Source organism: Coturnix japonica, chromosome 1 (genome assembly GCF_001577835.2).
Source record: "Coturnix japonica isolate 7356 chromosome 1, Coturnix japonica 2.1, whole genome shotgun sequence".
NCBI lineage: Eukaryota > Metazoa > Chordata > Aves > Galliformes > Phasianidae > Coturnix > Coturnix japonica.
In genome coordinates this window covers 52,496,402-52,512,343 of record NC_029516.1, presented here as the reverse complement: position 1 = coordinate 52,512,343, position 15,942 = coordinate 52,496,402, and the positions used below count along the sequence as shown (strand labels likewise).

Sequence of the window (15,942 nt, the reverse complement as noted above, 5' to 3'; positions counted from 1 at the left end):
AGGGTTGAAAGTACAGCTTGAACTTGCATGGATGCCTGGGAAATGGTTTTCTCTTGTACAGAGGCTCTCCAGGAGGGTGAATAAGGCTAGACAGGGTCTTGTCCTGCATGACCAAAGTGTCCAGAGAGGAAGCAACTTTCCACTTTGGAACACAGCTCTGTCCTAAGGCATGGCAGCTGTTTCTAACTATGCTAAAGTAAGTACCAACAGACCTGGGAGGGCAAGTAGGCATGGCAACCCCAGAGGAGATCAGGCAATACATGTGATGCTGTACCCCCTAGAAAGGGAGTGCAGCAGTTGCAGGCCATGATCTCCATTGTAGAGACAACTGTAGCATGAGGACAGCAGGAAGAGGTGCTGTATGGAGGGCAGGACTGGGACACAAGCCCCTGCCCGCTTGTGCAAGGAAACAGTGAGCCCTGCTTGCTTTTCTTACTGTGGGCCTTAGCTAACACCTGCAGGGGCAGCTTCCTCCCAGGGAGCTTGATCTCTTCCTCTGCAGTACTCCCTATGCCTGGCTTGTCTTCAGAAAGATCACAGGGATGCTGAGAAAAGGGATGGTTTTTATTAGTATTTCTGTGCCTTGTCTTAAACTTTCCACCTCGATGCCTTCCCCTGTATCTCCTCCCCGAACATGGGCTGCAGGTTCATTACAGATGCTTTTAGTTGCAGCCGAGCTCATGCTACGTTGTCACCTGAGTGGAAAAGCTAGAAAATAGGTCATTATGCATGGGTGAGCAGATTCCAGCCCCACACGATACAGCTGCTTCCTGCCTTCTCTGAATCCTTTTGCCACAAGGCTTTTTTTGTCATGCTTAGCCCTATGCTAAATCCTCACAGCCCTGATGTCTGTGTGCCCACCAATTTTTGGGGGGAATCATGCCTTGCAGCCTAGAAGGCAGCACAGCCACCATGGACATATCAGTGGGGCAAAATGTTGCAAAGAGGATCTCACTCTTTGGTTCCATCACCTGACACCATGAATGCAATTCTCTGCATTTATGAGGTGTCTGACTTCTCTATGCATTGAGACAGACCAAGCTCCTCGTGAATACAGGTGTCACCACACCTGGTTTATGAGCAAGGTGTCAGCACCTTTCCCACTCACTTCAGCAACATGATCCAAAGGTCCAAAGTCCTTCTAGCAGGAGGAGATTTTGTAAGACGACTACTCTACTCTTGCTTTGTTGTCCTTCGGTCCTCCTGGTTGTCTAGGAATAGGCATCTCACAAGCATGCTGCTGCTGTTTGTACTAGATTTAGCACATACACATAAGTTGCTCTTTTACTCCTTGTACACAGGGAGCCATCTCTGTGTTAACCTTTGTCTCTTCTTGGTCTCTTCACAATGGCATGGTGAGTGGTCTGCCCAAGTGGAGGTGTACCCACTTCCATCAGGACATCCTCTGGAGATGGATCCACCTCCATGAGCTCAATGTCATTACCTCTTTCCATCAGCTGCCTCTTCTTGAAAAGCAGATGCTTCATCCTCTGTCCTTGAAGGAAAATTTCTTGTACATCTCACACAGAGAAAGAATATCACTGGCTGTGCTGGCTCAGTGACTGGTATTCTGGATGCAGGGTCATTTTTACAGGGCTTGGAAAAGAAGGTGGCCATGGCAATAGGATTCTGAGTGTCCCATGGTGACCAAAACATGGCAGTTGGGTGCTGGGACCCATGGCTCTTTCTGTGAGACGGTTGCAAGAATGTACCAAGAGATTTGGGGAAGGGGGGTTCTCAGCCACCCTGCAGATGTCTGGAATGGAGCCATCCTGGTGCCAGCAAGTAGCAGAGAGGGGCAAAGCATACTGACACCCTACAGGCAGCCAAAGGAGATGCAATCATTAAAAACTGTTGAGTTTCAAGAGATGCCTCAGGCTGTACTTTCCCAGCCCTCACTCCCACTCTTTGAGCATGAGAAGGTGGCATCTCATCTGCCCTGATCCCCAAGGGAGGGCAGTGGGGAGGAGAGGGCCTGGTGTCCTCTGGGTGTCTGTACAGCAGGAAGGATCCATTGGAGGGCTGGTGAGGTGAGGTGAGTTGAAGTGAGGCTTTCCATATTTCCAAGTATGAGAAAGCCAGTTAGGGTTTGCTATCCTTAGCCTTTTCTCTCCATGAACACAGAATGGGCAGTTGAAGGTGAAGCCAGGCCCTCCATGGATATCAGTTGTGCCTCTTCATAAGTAGTTTGGGCAGATTCCAGCTCTTCAATCTCTGGAATAGGGATCTTGAAAAGAAAGCTTAGGTACAGAGACAAAGCTATGTAGGTGGCTATCCCCCTCTGCACCTCTTGCAACATGAAAGTGATCAGACTGTAATATTAGGTGAAGAGGAAAGGGAGGTGTTTGTTTCCTGTGCAGTGACTAAATTGCAAATAGTGTGCCAAGAAAATGTAGAGACTGTTGTTGAACAAAGATCTAGGCCAGTTGTATTTCTGGTGATGGCTTGCTGTACCTATGCTAACATGGTATCAGGTGATCCCATTGTGTCCCTTTTTCCTGGATGTTTCCAGTGTTTTGCTTTCATGCCTTGTACAGATGCAGGAGGTAGTAGCAACTATTAAGCTTCAAGCTGTCCAGTGGACTGATGGGGGCAGGTGTCACCTCTCATCTTGTATGTATATCTTTTTTGCCTGATACCATTTTGGAAGACCTTTAGTGCAGATGACACATTTGATTCATTCAGTCAAGCTTGGTTAAGTTTGGATACCCTGGGGAGGATGGAGACCTACAGTCTCTCTGGGCACTAGTTCCATGTCTGAGCACCCTCATGGTGGCAGTCTTTTCCTTTTGCCTAACTGGGAGTTGTCCATGCTCCAGTGTGAGCCTGGTGCCTCTCATCCTTCCACCACTGAGCACCTGTGAGAAAAGTCAGGTTTCATCTCCCATGCTCCCAGTAGGCAGCTGTAGTCAACACTCAGATCCTCCCTGAGCCTTCTCAAAGCTAAGCAAAGGCAGTTCCCTCACACTGCCCTGGGATGCTGTGCATCCTGGGCCCTCCTCAGCCCGGACGATGGGATGACCCATACACTGACATTTAAAATGTAAAGGTGATGAACCCTGTTGTTCATTTCAGCTTTGCCTATCCAGGTCAGGAACAAGCCTCAGAAATTATCTACGGTCTACTACTGTTTTTGAGCTTGTGTTGTGCTTATGGTCACACATTCTTTTATAAATAGGCTGTTCTTCAACTAGTCCTATGCAGTTTCTGGTATTGTCTTCCCCAAAACATTACAGAATCTAATCTCAAGAGTATTTCTGTCTTGCTCTGTCCTTTAGCAAAACTTAAGGATAATTTCAGGGTCCCTATTAGCTTGATACATTAGTTACTGTGTCCTTTTTCCAGCACAGGGACGTAGGTTGTGTGGCAGATGTTAGGAATCTTTTCTGAATAGCTGCACAGTCAACATCAGTAATACAAGGGCTGCTCTGAAAGTAATGCCTCCTATTTTATTCTGTTGGCCCATGATGCCAGAGGCAGGTGTTGGTGGTATGGCAGTAGAGGTTGAACCTTCCCTCAGTATGCCATTACACTTTGCTGCTGTGTGACAGATGATAGCAGAAGGGTGGTCTGAAAAAATGATGTTGACACTGAAGTGAGTATGAAGTAAAGGTGTGGAAATGATTCTATCTATTTGCTTGAGTTTGAAAAGAACTATAAACAACTGACTTGCCTTATTTGTCCTAAGAGAGAAGAGTATTGACTTTATTATTTGTGATTCAGACTTGAAATAAAAGATGGCCATTCTGTGTGGAGGGGGAAGGATTTATCAGTGGGGGAGGAAGGAAAAGATACAGTGTAATGGTGGTGTATTGGTCTTCTGGGATGACCTCAGCAGGTCTTAAAGGTATGTGCAAGGACTCTTGCTTTCACACGTCTGGAAGCAGATAGTAATAGCAAAATCATTGGGGTCAATGCTGAGAAACATCATGTATCAGAAAGGATTAAAAAATAATAACAGAAGTCCAACTGCAGAGATGTTTGCAGCTGTGAACACAATAATGACTAACCAGAGAAAAACTTTTCTTACTATCAAAGCTAAATTCCAAGAAGCAGAATGCTTTGATGTCAACCCAAGGGACAAGTGAGTGCAAGCATGAGAAAAATAAAAATAACAAAGGAAAGGGGCACTAGAGTGAGTTTTCACTGCTGCCAGAATCAATTTGCGAGTGTTTCTGCAGTCCACCTCTTGGAGAGGAAAATGAAGAATTTCTGTGAGGTTTCCTCTGAGAGCGGCCCCATTGATTCTCTACCCTTTCTCTTGACTAGATGCTTCTATGCTTTGATTATCTGGAATTTGTGTAAGGAAGGAGTCCATGTTTCTTGTTTGAGATTATAACTACTGCATAGAAGATACTGAACACCCTAAGTTCAGACAGAGCTTTTGGTAAGGTACTCTGTAGGTGTCACTCCACTTAAGCAATGATATCTCAGCTCTTGAATGAACAGGGGAATGCCACAAGAAAAAGAGCTCTCTGAGCATTTGAATCTTATCCCTTGCCCATCTGAGAGATACAGGCAATAATTTTTTGTTCTAGCAAGGCTGCTGTTGTGACATTCAACAGCCTAGTTCACAAAATACTGCACAACAGCCTACAGCAAACTGCAGAACTGTAGAAAAGACTAATAGCAAAATCTGTAGGATATCACAGAAAGAAAGCAGAAGAACCTGATTACAGCATATGTTTTTATTAGCAAAAGCGTGTTTGGTGAAATTTCTGGATGATTCTAGCAAATGGAAGAATCTGGAAGGAAGCTAATCCCCTCTCCCTTTAATTTACTTGCTTCATCCCTCATTCTCTACATTCCTCATGCAGACCCAGATGACCCGTCTTTTGGAAAATTTCCTCCCAGCCCTAAACCTGGGATCAGTTTACCCTTTACAAGAGAAAGCCAAACTAAATGTAACACAGAGGATGAGAGAAATGGGATGAAAGGTAGAATTAGCACTTGAAGGGTGTGGAAGCAGAAAATGTGATTTTTTAATATATTTGTGATGTCCAGGTGGTGCAATTTTGCTGAATATTAGTGAGCTAGTATCTTTGTATTTAAGGAAGAATTTAAAGAAAATGGAATTTTGGCACCTGTGAATTTCTTCGTCTTTCAGATATGATGTCAGATTTGAGAATTCATTTCTGGGAAAAAATAATACCAGACGAGAAAGTAAATGGTACATAGTAGCGCCAGTGGAGAACAGATTAATTCTGTCTTTCTTTGATAAATAATTGGTTTTCTAGATAAGGAACATACAGAAGATAATTCTAAATACTTCAGGAAAGTATTTGACACGAGAAATGGCTAGTTGAGTGTAGAAGAGAAAGATATTAGCAAAGGAATCATGAATGGGAAAGAGAATTGGCTTATGCAGACATTAGTGCCTATTCTGTAGAAATAGGAAGATGGACTTAAAGGAGATTATGAGGAGTTTCCTGAGCCTAGCGTTTTGGTGAATGTTTGTAGCAATGACCTGGACATAGATAAGAGGAATCTGCTAGCAAAATGTGCTGAATCCACATAGAGAAGGTATTTTACAAATGAAGACCAAAGTACCACTTGATAAGAACTTGAGGACTTAACTGTGAAGAGAGAAAGAACAGTTGTAGTAGATTTCTGAGATTAGCAGTGGCACTTCTGTAAGATGAGAATGTAAATGAGAAGCAAGAGAGGAATGATCCCCATATTTGAGGATGGCTATGAATTTCCAGAGTGCAATGTATTGCTATTGAGGGAAAGCAATACCAGTGTGTGAGGTGAAAGATTTTCTTTGCTGACAGGGTAGCGTGGCTCTGAATTATGGTGGAAGTAGAAAAGTTTGTGTGGAAAGAATAGAAATGTGTGAAATTAATAGTAGTTAGGACAGAATTATTTGTTGAGGATCCTGCTATCTGGCTAAATGGACAGAAACACCCTTGATCACACACAGAATCACAGAATCACAGAATGACCTGGGTTGGAAGGGACCTCAAGGATCATGTAGTTCCAACCCCCTGATGTTTCAAGCCAGCTGATGTTTTAGTGTTCTGTACAAGAGCTTCCATTTCACATTTTCTTTGAGGCCACATTGGCCTCTGGTCTTTACAAGTGTAGTGAATATTTTTGCTGCAGCATTTGGGTAGTAGCGAAGAGTGGAGAAGAAAGACTTGGGTTGCAAATGCAGATACGTGCTTGACTGAATGGAAGATGAGAAGAAGATAAGTACAGTGGATGCAGTCGGAGGATGGATAAATGGGTGGTAAACAAGTGTTCATGCTGGGAGGGAGTTAGGAACAGTGGACAGTGTGTGAAGTATTGCCAGATAATTAAAAGAGGCCAAAACAGATTGATTTATCTCTGTATTCACACTGGTATATAGGAGTCTAAATGTCTATACCACTATAGTTGTCTATATATTTATAACTGCACAGATATGGAAAATACCAACATAAATACAGTGCTATCTCAGGACCTGTTCCATGGTATCTCCCTTGGAAACTCAACCTGAGCACCACACTGTACAAGCCAACCTGGCATCCTGCCTAGGAGGAGGTGCTTACAAAGGCTATGTCATGTCCCCTTCCCACAGCTGCGTGGTGGACGAGATGGACTTCTCAGGCATGGAGCTGGATGAAGCATTGCGGAAATTCCAGGCCCACATCCGTGTGCAGGGGGAGGCACAGAAGGTCGAGCGGCTAATTGAGGCCTTCAGGTAAGAAAGAGAGCCCTGTGGCCACACAGTTGCAACTGATGGAAGCAGAGAGTGTGCCCGAGGCAGAAAACATGCAGCACAAATGGAATGAATGGCCAGGGACTTCTCTTTTAAAGAAGCTGATTGTTCCACTGCTGCCACAGAGCCACATCCTTAATGGATGTCCAGTGGCATGAAGGGCACAAAGGGTCAGAGTGAGTCCAGCCATATTTGCCAGCAAATGACTCCTTGTTTATTGGTGACTGACAAGAAAAGCAGCTCTAGGGCTTGCAAGGATGCTGGGTTGTTCCCTTGTTGCATCCAGAGGAACCTTTAGCAATACAGACTGGAGTAGACACTAGTATTACCACTGCAGTGACCCCAGGTTGGGTAGTCTGTCTACTGTCATTTGCTCTTTTGGCTTCTGAGAACAAGAAACCTTTTAGTGGCCAGTTTCAGCTGTTGGTAGTAAACTGGCCTTTAGAGTGCTAGCAGTTCCTTCTCATTAGTGTGAGAGCTGGAGTGGAAGGAGGAATTTGATCCATGCATGAAGAAGTCATTGCTACCCTTGAGCAGAGGACTCCAGTGTTCTATGTTAAGTGTGTGCATCCCTCCTACTGCAGCCAAAGGTACTGCATGTGTAATCCAGATGTGGTCCAGCAGTTTCACAACCCAGACACCATCTTCATCTTGGCCTTTGCAATCATTCTTCTCAACACGGACATGTACAGCCCCAATATCAAGCCTGACAGGAAGATGATGCTGGAGGACTTCATTCGCAATCTGAGAGGTGAGCATCCCACTTGGCTTTTTTTTTTTGCCCTCCTGCTTCTCTAAATCCTGCCCCAGTGAAGGGAGCAAAAATCTAGCAAAGTGCCTTTCTCCGGGGCTTCTGGTGCTCTCTGTAAGCCAGATGTGGAGTGCTTTGAAATGTCCTCTGCATTGCTGGGGAATGGGAAAATCTCTGCTTTGTCCTCTGCAGAAAGCTGTCCAGCCTTTTCACAAACTAACCATTTTCCTTGAGAGATGGTTTCGTCTTTAAATGGTTTTCACTGTTTGGAAGCAGTCCATTTATTACATTTTTCTGTTGTTCATCTCCATCCTTCCTAGACCCCATTCAATTATGTTAAACAAGCCCTTCCCCTCCTTGTTGCTTTAAATATATGAACACATTTTTCTTCTATTCAGGCTAAATCTTCTTTTTCTTAATTGCTTGCAATTGCTTGCAGTAACTGTAAGCCTGACAGAGTTCATGCATGTATTACCTCTTAGCAATTTCTAATACATCAGTTTCCCAAATCAATTTTCTTCTACTTTTCAAGGTCCTTCCTTATCTCAGTAATAGGTTGTTAAAAGCATTTCTTCAGATGTGGTCACAACATACTCATCTGTAGAACCACCTCCTCCTCCTCATTTTCAGTTCTGCTAACGCAGCTCAGTATTGTTTTGCCTTTTTGACACGATGTCTAGACAAAGTCTAGTTTCCCAGCCAAGCTCACTCCTAGGTCAGTCATCTTCCAAGTGTTTCTTNCATCTGCAATTCAGATCAACTTCCTTCAAAGTTTTCCCAGTGTAAATCTCCATCTAGAGCCTGAACTTCTATGGGCTCCTACTTTTTTTCTTGTCCTTACAGCTGTTCAGACAGTGAACACAGAGAATTCAGGCGATGTTTGCAAGGTCATGAAAAAGGGAGTCAGAAGAGGACAATGCCTCTCCATTCCTAGGCAATTCCCCAGCTGTAGCGTAGTTTGCCTCAGAACAGGGAGCTGGAAGGAAAGCAGAGAAAACCAGTGTAAAATGACTGAAGAAATTCAGTGTGGGAGGAAGGGCTGGCAATTTGTGGTGTTTGGCTCAGGGGAGGGAGAAAGAGAACTTTTCTGCCAGACTCTTCGAGAGTCAAATAGCAAAATTTGGAGAATTAGCTAAGCAAATACAAATGAGGAAGGGGTAGACCCCAGGCAGAGAAATCACATAGAATAGCAAGGAAGTATCATGCATAGGAGACACCACAGAAAGAAAATGTTGAAATTTACCAAGTATATAGGAGATCTGAGGCTTGCATTGGCAGGAGGAGCAGCTGGATCACATTGCAGATATCCTCTATGCCTAGCACTTCTAATAATAAGAGATCAATGCAGGGGTTGCTACTGAGTGGCCCAAGAAATATGAATGTGAAATTGTGGCAATAAAACCTTAGGGAACATATGGAAAGAAGCCACCATGCAGAGCAATGGAATAATGAAATCTTCAGCATTGGTATTAGACGCAACTGTCTCTGCTGCTGGTGCATTCTGTGTGCTAGACCAAGAAAGAAGACTCTCTAAACGAAAAAAAATATCTATTTCCTTTCTGTCTTCTCAACATTGCACTGAGCAGAGGCAGCAGCTGACTGTCAGGGATGACAGTTCTACCTTTTCCTTTTCTCCCTGCCTATTCTGCTCAACATTTTCTGTGTTTTGCAGGAGTAGATGATGGTGCTGACATCCCACGGGAGCTGGTGGTGGGGATCTATGAGAGGATCCAGCAGAAAGAACTAAAATCCAATGAGGACCATGTGACTTATGTCACCAAGGTGGAGAAGTCCATAGTTGGAATGAAAACGGTGAGCACCCATAACCCTGCTGGCACCTAATCACCCTTTTCACACCCATCTCCATCACTGTTCCCTGCTGTTTTCTTCTCCAACCCTCTTCTTTCATAATGCTTCCTTTGGTTGCATTTTTCTCTGAACACCTTCTCATTTGCTATCTATTTCTTTCTTAATTCTTTGGGATTTGCTTGGCCTGAGTTTGCTTTATCCAGTGCAGTAATGCCCAAGAATCTCATTGGAGGTCCTGCTTGCCAATGCAGATCCTGCCTGCCAATACTTCAGTGATAGCTCTGCAGTGCTCTGAATTTTCAGCCTTTTTGAGGTTGTAGGATGTGAAAGGCAAAGTTATAGGGAAGGTTACAAGACTCTCCAAATGCAGACTGTCCAGGAAGCACATGGGCAGTCCAGTGGGCTGAGAAAGGATGAACAGTCACTCAGTGACTTGTAGACAGAGGTATATGAAGATAGGATATGTGAACAAGTGGCTTGCCTACAGACTGTTTACTCCCCTGATTTATCAAAGTCTTGAAGGCTCTCTTTTGTTATGGGATCAGCAAGATGACTGATGGTGAGGAGTGGTTGTGAGGAAATGATTAGAGCAGGCAGAGTGGGCAGAACCTTCTTGTGCCACTGTCACCTGGCAGGTTTGTGTAAGTTAAGAGTGCTGGTGAACCTACTTATGGGCACCTTCCCATAACCTCCACACACTCTTGTGGATCTTCTGCAGGTTCTCTCTGTGCCCCATCGCCGATTGGTCTGCTGCAGCCGCTTGTATGAAGTGACTGATGTGAACAAAGTGCAGAAGCAAGCAGCTCACCAGAGGGAAGTTTTTCTCTTCAATGACCTGCTAGTGGTGAGTGTGCTTTGGCATTTAGGCAATGCAGTGATAAAACTAGCCTGACTGTCTGTGAAGAAATATAAAAGCAGTCCACAACATCGATTTCCCCCATCCTAAGGACAGACCATCTCCTGATCCATCAAGACCACAAGACACAGCTTTGGATCCTTCCCTGTTAACAACATCCCAAACCCAAAACTCTTCTGACCCTTGAAAAGACAAACTGTCATGTCCCACAGCCAAGTAATGTCATTGCTGTCTCTCATCCCTTTTCTACCAGGAAGGTTCTTTAGTGAGAGCAAAGTACATTTATTTGGCTGTTTGTACTATGCTAGGCAGAGCACTCCTGTGCACTTTAAAAGTTTCCTGCCGGACATGTTTAAACCACTACCTTTTACTATTGCAGAGGCTGCAGAAAAGTAGGTGCTACCTAGTGGAGCCTGAAATGCATACAATACTTTAAAAAGTGTCCCGCTCTAGGGATCTTGCTGCTGAGTTCAAGCAGTTACAAGGGTGAACACAGGTTTGCTGAGACAAGGAGGATGCAGTCAAGAAAGATATTCAGCTTTAGGCAGAAAATGCCTGAGTTAAATGTCTAAAGGAAACTGTGGATGTTGCAAAAGTAAAGCCAAAGCCAAGCCATTTTGTCCCAGAGGACTAGAGAACTTCCCTCACCTATTCCTCTGCAACCATTTGTGAACCTGGGGAGAGGGTCTATTCCTTGCTAGCCCTCCATTTCTTGTGATAAATCAGATCTATGACGACTAGTGCTGAGGGAGCAAGGGCAACACAGCATGCACATGTATTCTGGTTTCCAGACCTAGGATATTTAGTGAAAAAAAATTATCCTTGCAAAGTCAGACATATGGGCATCCAAAAATCATCCCTAGTATTCCTGGGGAACAGAACCTGAGGGGGCCCAGGGCTACACATACAGAATTTCAAAGTGTTGCTGCAAGTACAGAGTGCCAGGCAGTTTTCTGGGCTAAGAGTCTGTCAGTCACCAGGTGTTCATCCCATGTACAATTAACACAGCTTGTAAAAATCTTTTTCTTTTGTGCTTTGAGTAATTTGTATTGTTCTTGCTTCACTGCTCACCAGCACCCTGCCCAATGATGTGTTTGTTCCTCCAACAGATCCTCAAGCTTTGCCCCAAGAAGAAAAGCTCCTCGACCTACACGTTTTGCAAGTCTGTTGGCCTGTTGGGCATGCAGTTCCATCTCTTTGAGAATGAATGTAAGTCTGATTCTCCTTAGTAGCCTGAAGGGTTTGGCATGAAAAAGGAGAAGAAGAGGCTGCGTACCCCAGTGAGATCTTTCATCAGGGCAGGGATTCTATCAGGGTTAAATTGAAAGGAGAGAAAAAAACAATCTTGGTGCTGAGGACACTACTGTGCAAATACAGTGTGATGAGAAGAGGCTTCTCATATCTCTCTTGGTCTAAACATGGGCAGAAGGGCTGACCTTAATTTCAATGAAATGAGTTGATTTTTCATGGTGACAGGGAGGGCATTAATCTGGAGGAATGAGGTAATTGATCCTAAGGTACACAACACTTAGCTCTCAGGAGCCAACAGTAGGAGAACTTCGCTGACAAAAAGGCTGCTGTCACCTTTAGCTCCTCTCCACTTGTGTCCAAAGTCACAACACCCACCTCTACCTTTGACACTGAAAAAAAACAGGTGCTGCTGCTGCCATCCTGCAGTATGATGTGCTGTGCTGTGCTGAGATTCCTGAGATTGAAGCAGAGCCCTTGGAACAGCACCCACCAAAGCATGGCGAGAGGCCAGCCCTAGTCAGCCTGACCTTGATGGTCTGGGAATAGAGCCATGATGTGTCATGATTGAAGCTGGTTGTGTGGTGGAGGAATTCCAGAAACAGGCAGGCTTCCTGCTGGCAAAGGCAAAGGGGATGCACAGTGGTCTCAGGCAAGCGTGGCTTTATGCCTCCTGAGGGTTTTGTGAGCACTAGAAGAATGTGATGCAAGGAAGGAACACTGTAGCAGTACTGAGGCTATACGGAATTCCTTACATCCTTGCTCTGCCCTATGGACAGTGTAGGTCATCATCTCAATTCCCTGCCCTTCACAGCACACAATACTTTTCATGTTTCTCAATGTACAAAAGAACCATTTATAATTGGGCATTCCCACAACACATTGTTGGAGCTGGAATCTACTTTGAGTGGTATGATGACAATCCTGCAGTGCTGGCAAAGGCATTCTTTTATAGTCTGCAGAGAAAGAAAAGCAGATATCTGAAAGAACTTGTGATCTTAACAGACGAGACAAAACACAGGGTGGGGAAAGAGAACTGGGACACAAACAGAGGGAGCTAAGGGCTGGCAGAAAACAGCAGATTGGTCCTTTGACTTGTTTGGTAAAGATTTCTAATGAAGAGTATGGGGAAGGCATGGGAGCAGTAGAGAAGAGAAAGCATGACAGGTGAAGAAAGAAACTAAATGTAGACAAAGAAGAGGGGGAAGGAAAAAAGAGACAGAACCCACTTTTCAATGACCAAAAGAGAGTCCGGTCACAAGCTTAACAAGTTGTCTGCGTACCTTTGTTCTCCAGCTTCTGTTGGCTGAATCTGCAGCCACCTCCTCCATGCACACATCCTGATTTTTAAATCATAAAGCCTTTTATTGTGCTCTTTTCACTCTCAGGGCATTTCTTTTCATTTTCATTTCTGACAGAGTGTTTTGCCTTTTGGGACTACTAGGCAGAGACATGCAAACCCACACCCTTATCTTTACTGCACTCTCTGCACAGCATGATGAGTTCCCTACCCATGCTATGCTGACACTGCAGCTATGTTCCCTGCTGGTGGAAGTAGAGACTGGAGAGAAGTCCTGTATCTAAGGATATTAATGGCTCTGAGTCCTGCAGCCAACTTCTCAGGCTGCAGTTCCCAGAGGAGAAAAATTATTGCTGTTAAATCCTCTGCAGATTCAGGAAGACTTTGTAGTCTCATTTCTGTGCTCAGGTTCTTAGCACTGACCTTACATTAACTGTAACGAAGAGACAGAGGTTTTTGGCTATGGCACCACTGTGGTAGTGGTGGTAAGTTGCCTTGCTGCTGCACCTTGGCCATTCTGTTCCCTTGGAGTGTTGCAGTGCTGCAGATTCTCACAATTTGTAGTCTGACAAAATCTTAAGTTCCTCTGGACTGAAATTCTCTGTCCTGGAAAGACTGAAAAGCAGACTTCTCCAGCAAGATGCCTGCTGCCTCTCTCTTGTCCTCTCCTAATGCCTCTCTATTATTTTTACACATCTTATTCACAGATTACCCCCATGGCATCACACTGGTGACTCCAGTTTCGGGCTCAGAGAAGAAGCAGGTGCTGCACTTCTGTGCTCTGGGAGCTGAGGAAATGCAGAAATTTGTGGAAGATCTGAAAGAGTCAATAGCAGAAGTGACAGAGCTGGAGCAGATACGCATTGAATGTAAGGACCTCTAATACAATTGAGACTCTGATGCCATCATACTCTGTGTGTATGCAAGGGAGAAAATGTAAAAGCAGTGGGTTCTTCAGGAACAGTGACAAAGAGGATGAGTTGCAGAAGTCTTCCCAGGATTTTTCTTATGTTCACTAATAGAGTAAAAAAGAAGCCAGGTTTTCTGTGCGCTCACCAGCAGGAGAAGGGGAAGAACTACTTACGGTCCTTATCAATTAGAGTATATGAGACAGGAGACTTAAGTAGAGAAGTTTAGACTATCAGACCCAGAAGACTTCTCCGTCTCATACACCTCTGAGTATGCAAATACTACCTGTAGATATCTGGGAAGTACAGGATAGATAACAGTCTTAGCAGAATTGTCCTCTCAATCCAGGGATATCTGGGAGAAAAGCAGTCTGTACTATGTCATTCCGGGGCCTGTCTTACACAGGGTAAGGTCCAGGTAGACCTTAATGGTGTTCCCATGTATAAACTGACAAGCCCAAGTAGCTCAACATCAGCAGTGCAGCAGTAACCTATTCTTTATAAATGCAGGTCATACACAAAGGTCTTATGTAAGATTCTCCATATTTCAACTTCTCTCCAGTTTTTGTTTCTCTCTTAGCTGTTCCTCTCTCCTTCCTTCCTTGACAGACTCTTGTCATATTCTTACATTAATTCTTGCTGACTTCCCACATTAGTCCTTCAGTATTTCCTGGTTCTTCCATGCATTCCTCTTTTCACTCACTGCCAGGCATCTGTCTTGCAGGGGAGCTGGAGAAACAGCAAGGGGCAAAGACTCTCTCGCTACGGAGCAATGGAGCCCAGATAGAACCACAGTCCAAGCAGAGCTCACCAACAGGTAAAGAGTCAGCCAATTTCTTTTGAAAGAGCATGGTGCACTTTTCCTTCCTCAAACTAATGCAACACAGTAATGGCACTGTCTATTTCCTCCAGAGTCCTTTTTGCCACTTCTGCAATGCCAGCTTCTTTGTAGAAGCTTTGTGTTCTTGCATGCCAGCCAGAAACAAGTGCATTGACGAAAGGCTACCAACTCACTTCAACATCAAGACCTAAGAATAGGACCCCATAAGGGTCTCCCCTAAACTGCCATGCTGATGGATTGAAAGAGGAATTCAATTTATCTTGCAGTCAAGAGTCTTAGTGGGCCCTGTACCTCTTCCTTGAGCTTTCCAGGCCACCTTATGTGGGCCAGCTCTTGACTTGACGGACAGACCTCATGAATGAGATCTTTTCTTTTATTTTAAAGGCAAGAAGGATTTGGGGGAGAAGGTCTCGGACAGCACAGTGGAGGTAAGTAGAGTGCGGAGCAGCTGAGGTAAGTAATTCTCTCTCACTTCAGCTCTTCTCACATTCTCTGTTGTTTCTTTTCTCAGGTATTAATCAATGCCTCCCCAGCCAGACTGACAATTTTACCAATTTCCAGAGATACAATTAAAAGTTACTGCTAGGACGGGTAATACAACTTTCAAATCCAAACTAAACTTCAAAGCATTTTCAATCCGTTTTTATAACTGTAACATCCCTCATGGACCAAGCTCCCAAACGCTGTAGACTAACCCACCCCACTGCTTATGGGGAGAATGAGAACCCCACTAAAGACTTCCCCAACATGCTAACTCCATGCAGCATCACATGCAAATTCCCTTGCAGCCCAGCTTTCCTGCATAATCTCTGCAGCTGTCTCTCCATCCCCCTTGAAGGGGATTAAGCATGGCCTTTTTATATCAGGGACTTTTCCCAGAGCTTCACCTTCCTAGTTAGGGAGCTTGGCTGTCCTGTATGCTTCTATCTTTTCAGGGATGTCTAGTACCCATGGGTTGCCTGTTTCTTCACAGACACCCATGTTCCCACTGCCTGTAAGGAAACAGAAAAATGCTGTCTTCACACTAAAAATCTTATTCACTACTTCCTATATTTTCCATGTCTGGAATATCTCCATTTTCCTGAATTTGCCCTTTTCCAGGGCACTTATTTCCCTTCTTGTCATAGTATGTTTGAGGAGTTCAGCTTCTCTGTGGGGAATGGGTGTCACTGATACTCCTTGAAGAACACACATTTCCCTGCAGACACCCCCTATCTGGACAAGGTGCCTCTCCCAGCCCACTTCCAATTTCTTTTGGGCATTGTGTTTTCTTGTGGAGAATGACTTCCATGTACTTTAATGTCACTAGCATTTCATGGCCCAACAACCAGTTTTTCCAAAGGTGTTTTTCACTGCCTCAATAAGTCCTGACATAGCCCTGCTGCATAGTGGGCCTGAGCAACCTCCATGCTTGTGTAGAGACAAACAGCTCATCCTTGTTCGAGCATGGAGGGAAGCTTGGTCACTCCACAGCTCCTCCTTCATGGTTGCTGACTGCTTTCCAACATACAGACCATCAGGGCACC

The 15,942-nt window shown here is 44.6% G+C and overlaps 1 protein-coding gene across 6 annotated transcripts in view; it reads left to right on the top strand.

Moving 5' to 3' along the window:
- The window catches only part of IQSEC3 (IQ motif and Sec7 domain ArfGEF 3), a 100,657-nt gene that overhangs the window by 78,504 nt on the left and 6,211 nt on the right, over positions 1 to 15,942 (top strand). For 4 of the 6 annotated variants that reach the window (XM_015865756.2, XM_015865782.2, XM_032445420.1 and 1 more), the window contains 8 exons: positions 6,563 to 6,685; positions 7,288 to 7,454; positions 9,127 to 9,266; positions 9,982 to 10,107; positions 11,229 to 11,328; positions 13,375 to 13,536; positions 14,300 to 14,392; positions 14,801 to 14,844. In XM_015865756.2, the coding sequence (XP_015721242.1) occupies positions 6,563 to 6,685; positions 7,288 to 7,454; positions 9,127 to 9,266; positions 9,982 to 10,107; positions 11,229 to 11,328; positions 13,375 to 13,536; positions 14,300 to 14,392; positions 14,801 to 14,844 (955 nt within the window). Of the gene's footprint in view, positions 1 to 6,562; positions 6,686 to 7,287; positions 7,455 to 9,126; positions 9,267 to 9,981; positions 10,108 to 11,228; positions 11,329 to 13,374; positions 13,537 to 14,299; positions 14,393 to 14,800; positions 14,845 to 14,927; positions 15,008 to 15,942 lie in introns of all 6 variants that reach the window. The other 2 variants (XM_015865773.2, XM_015865766.2) reach the window with 1 other exon arrangement.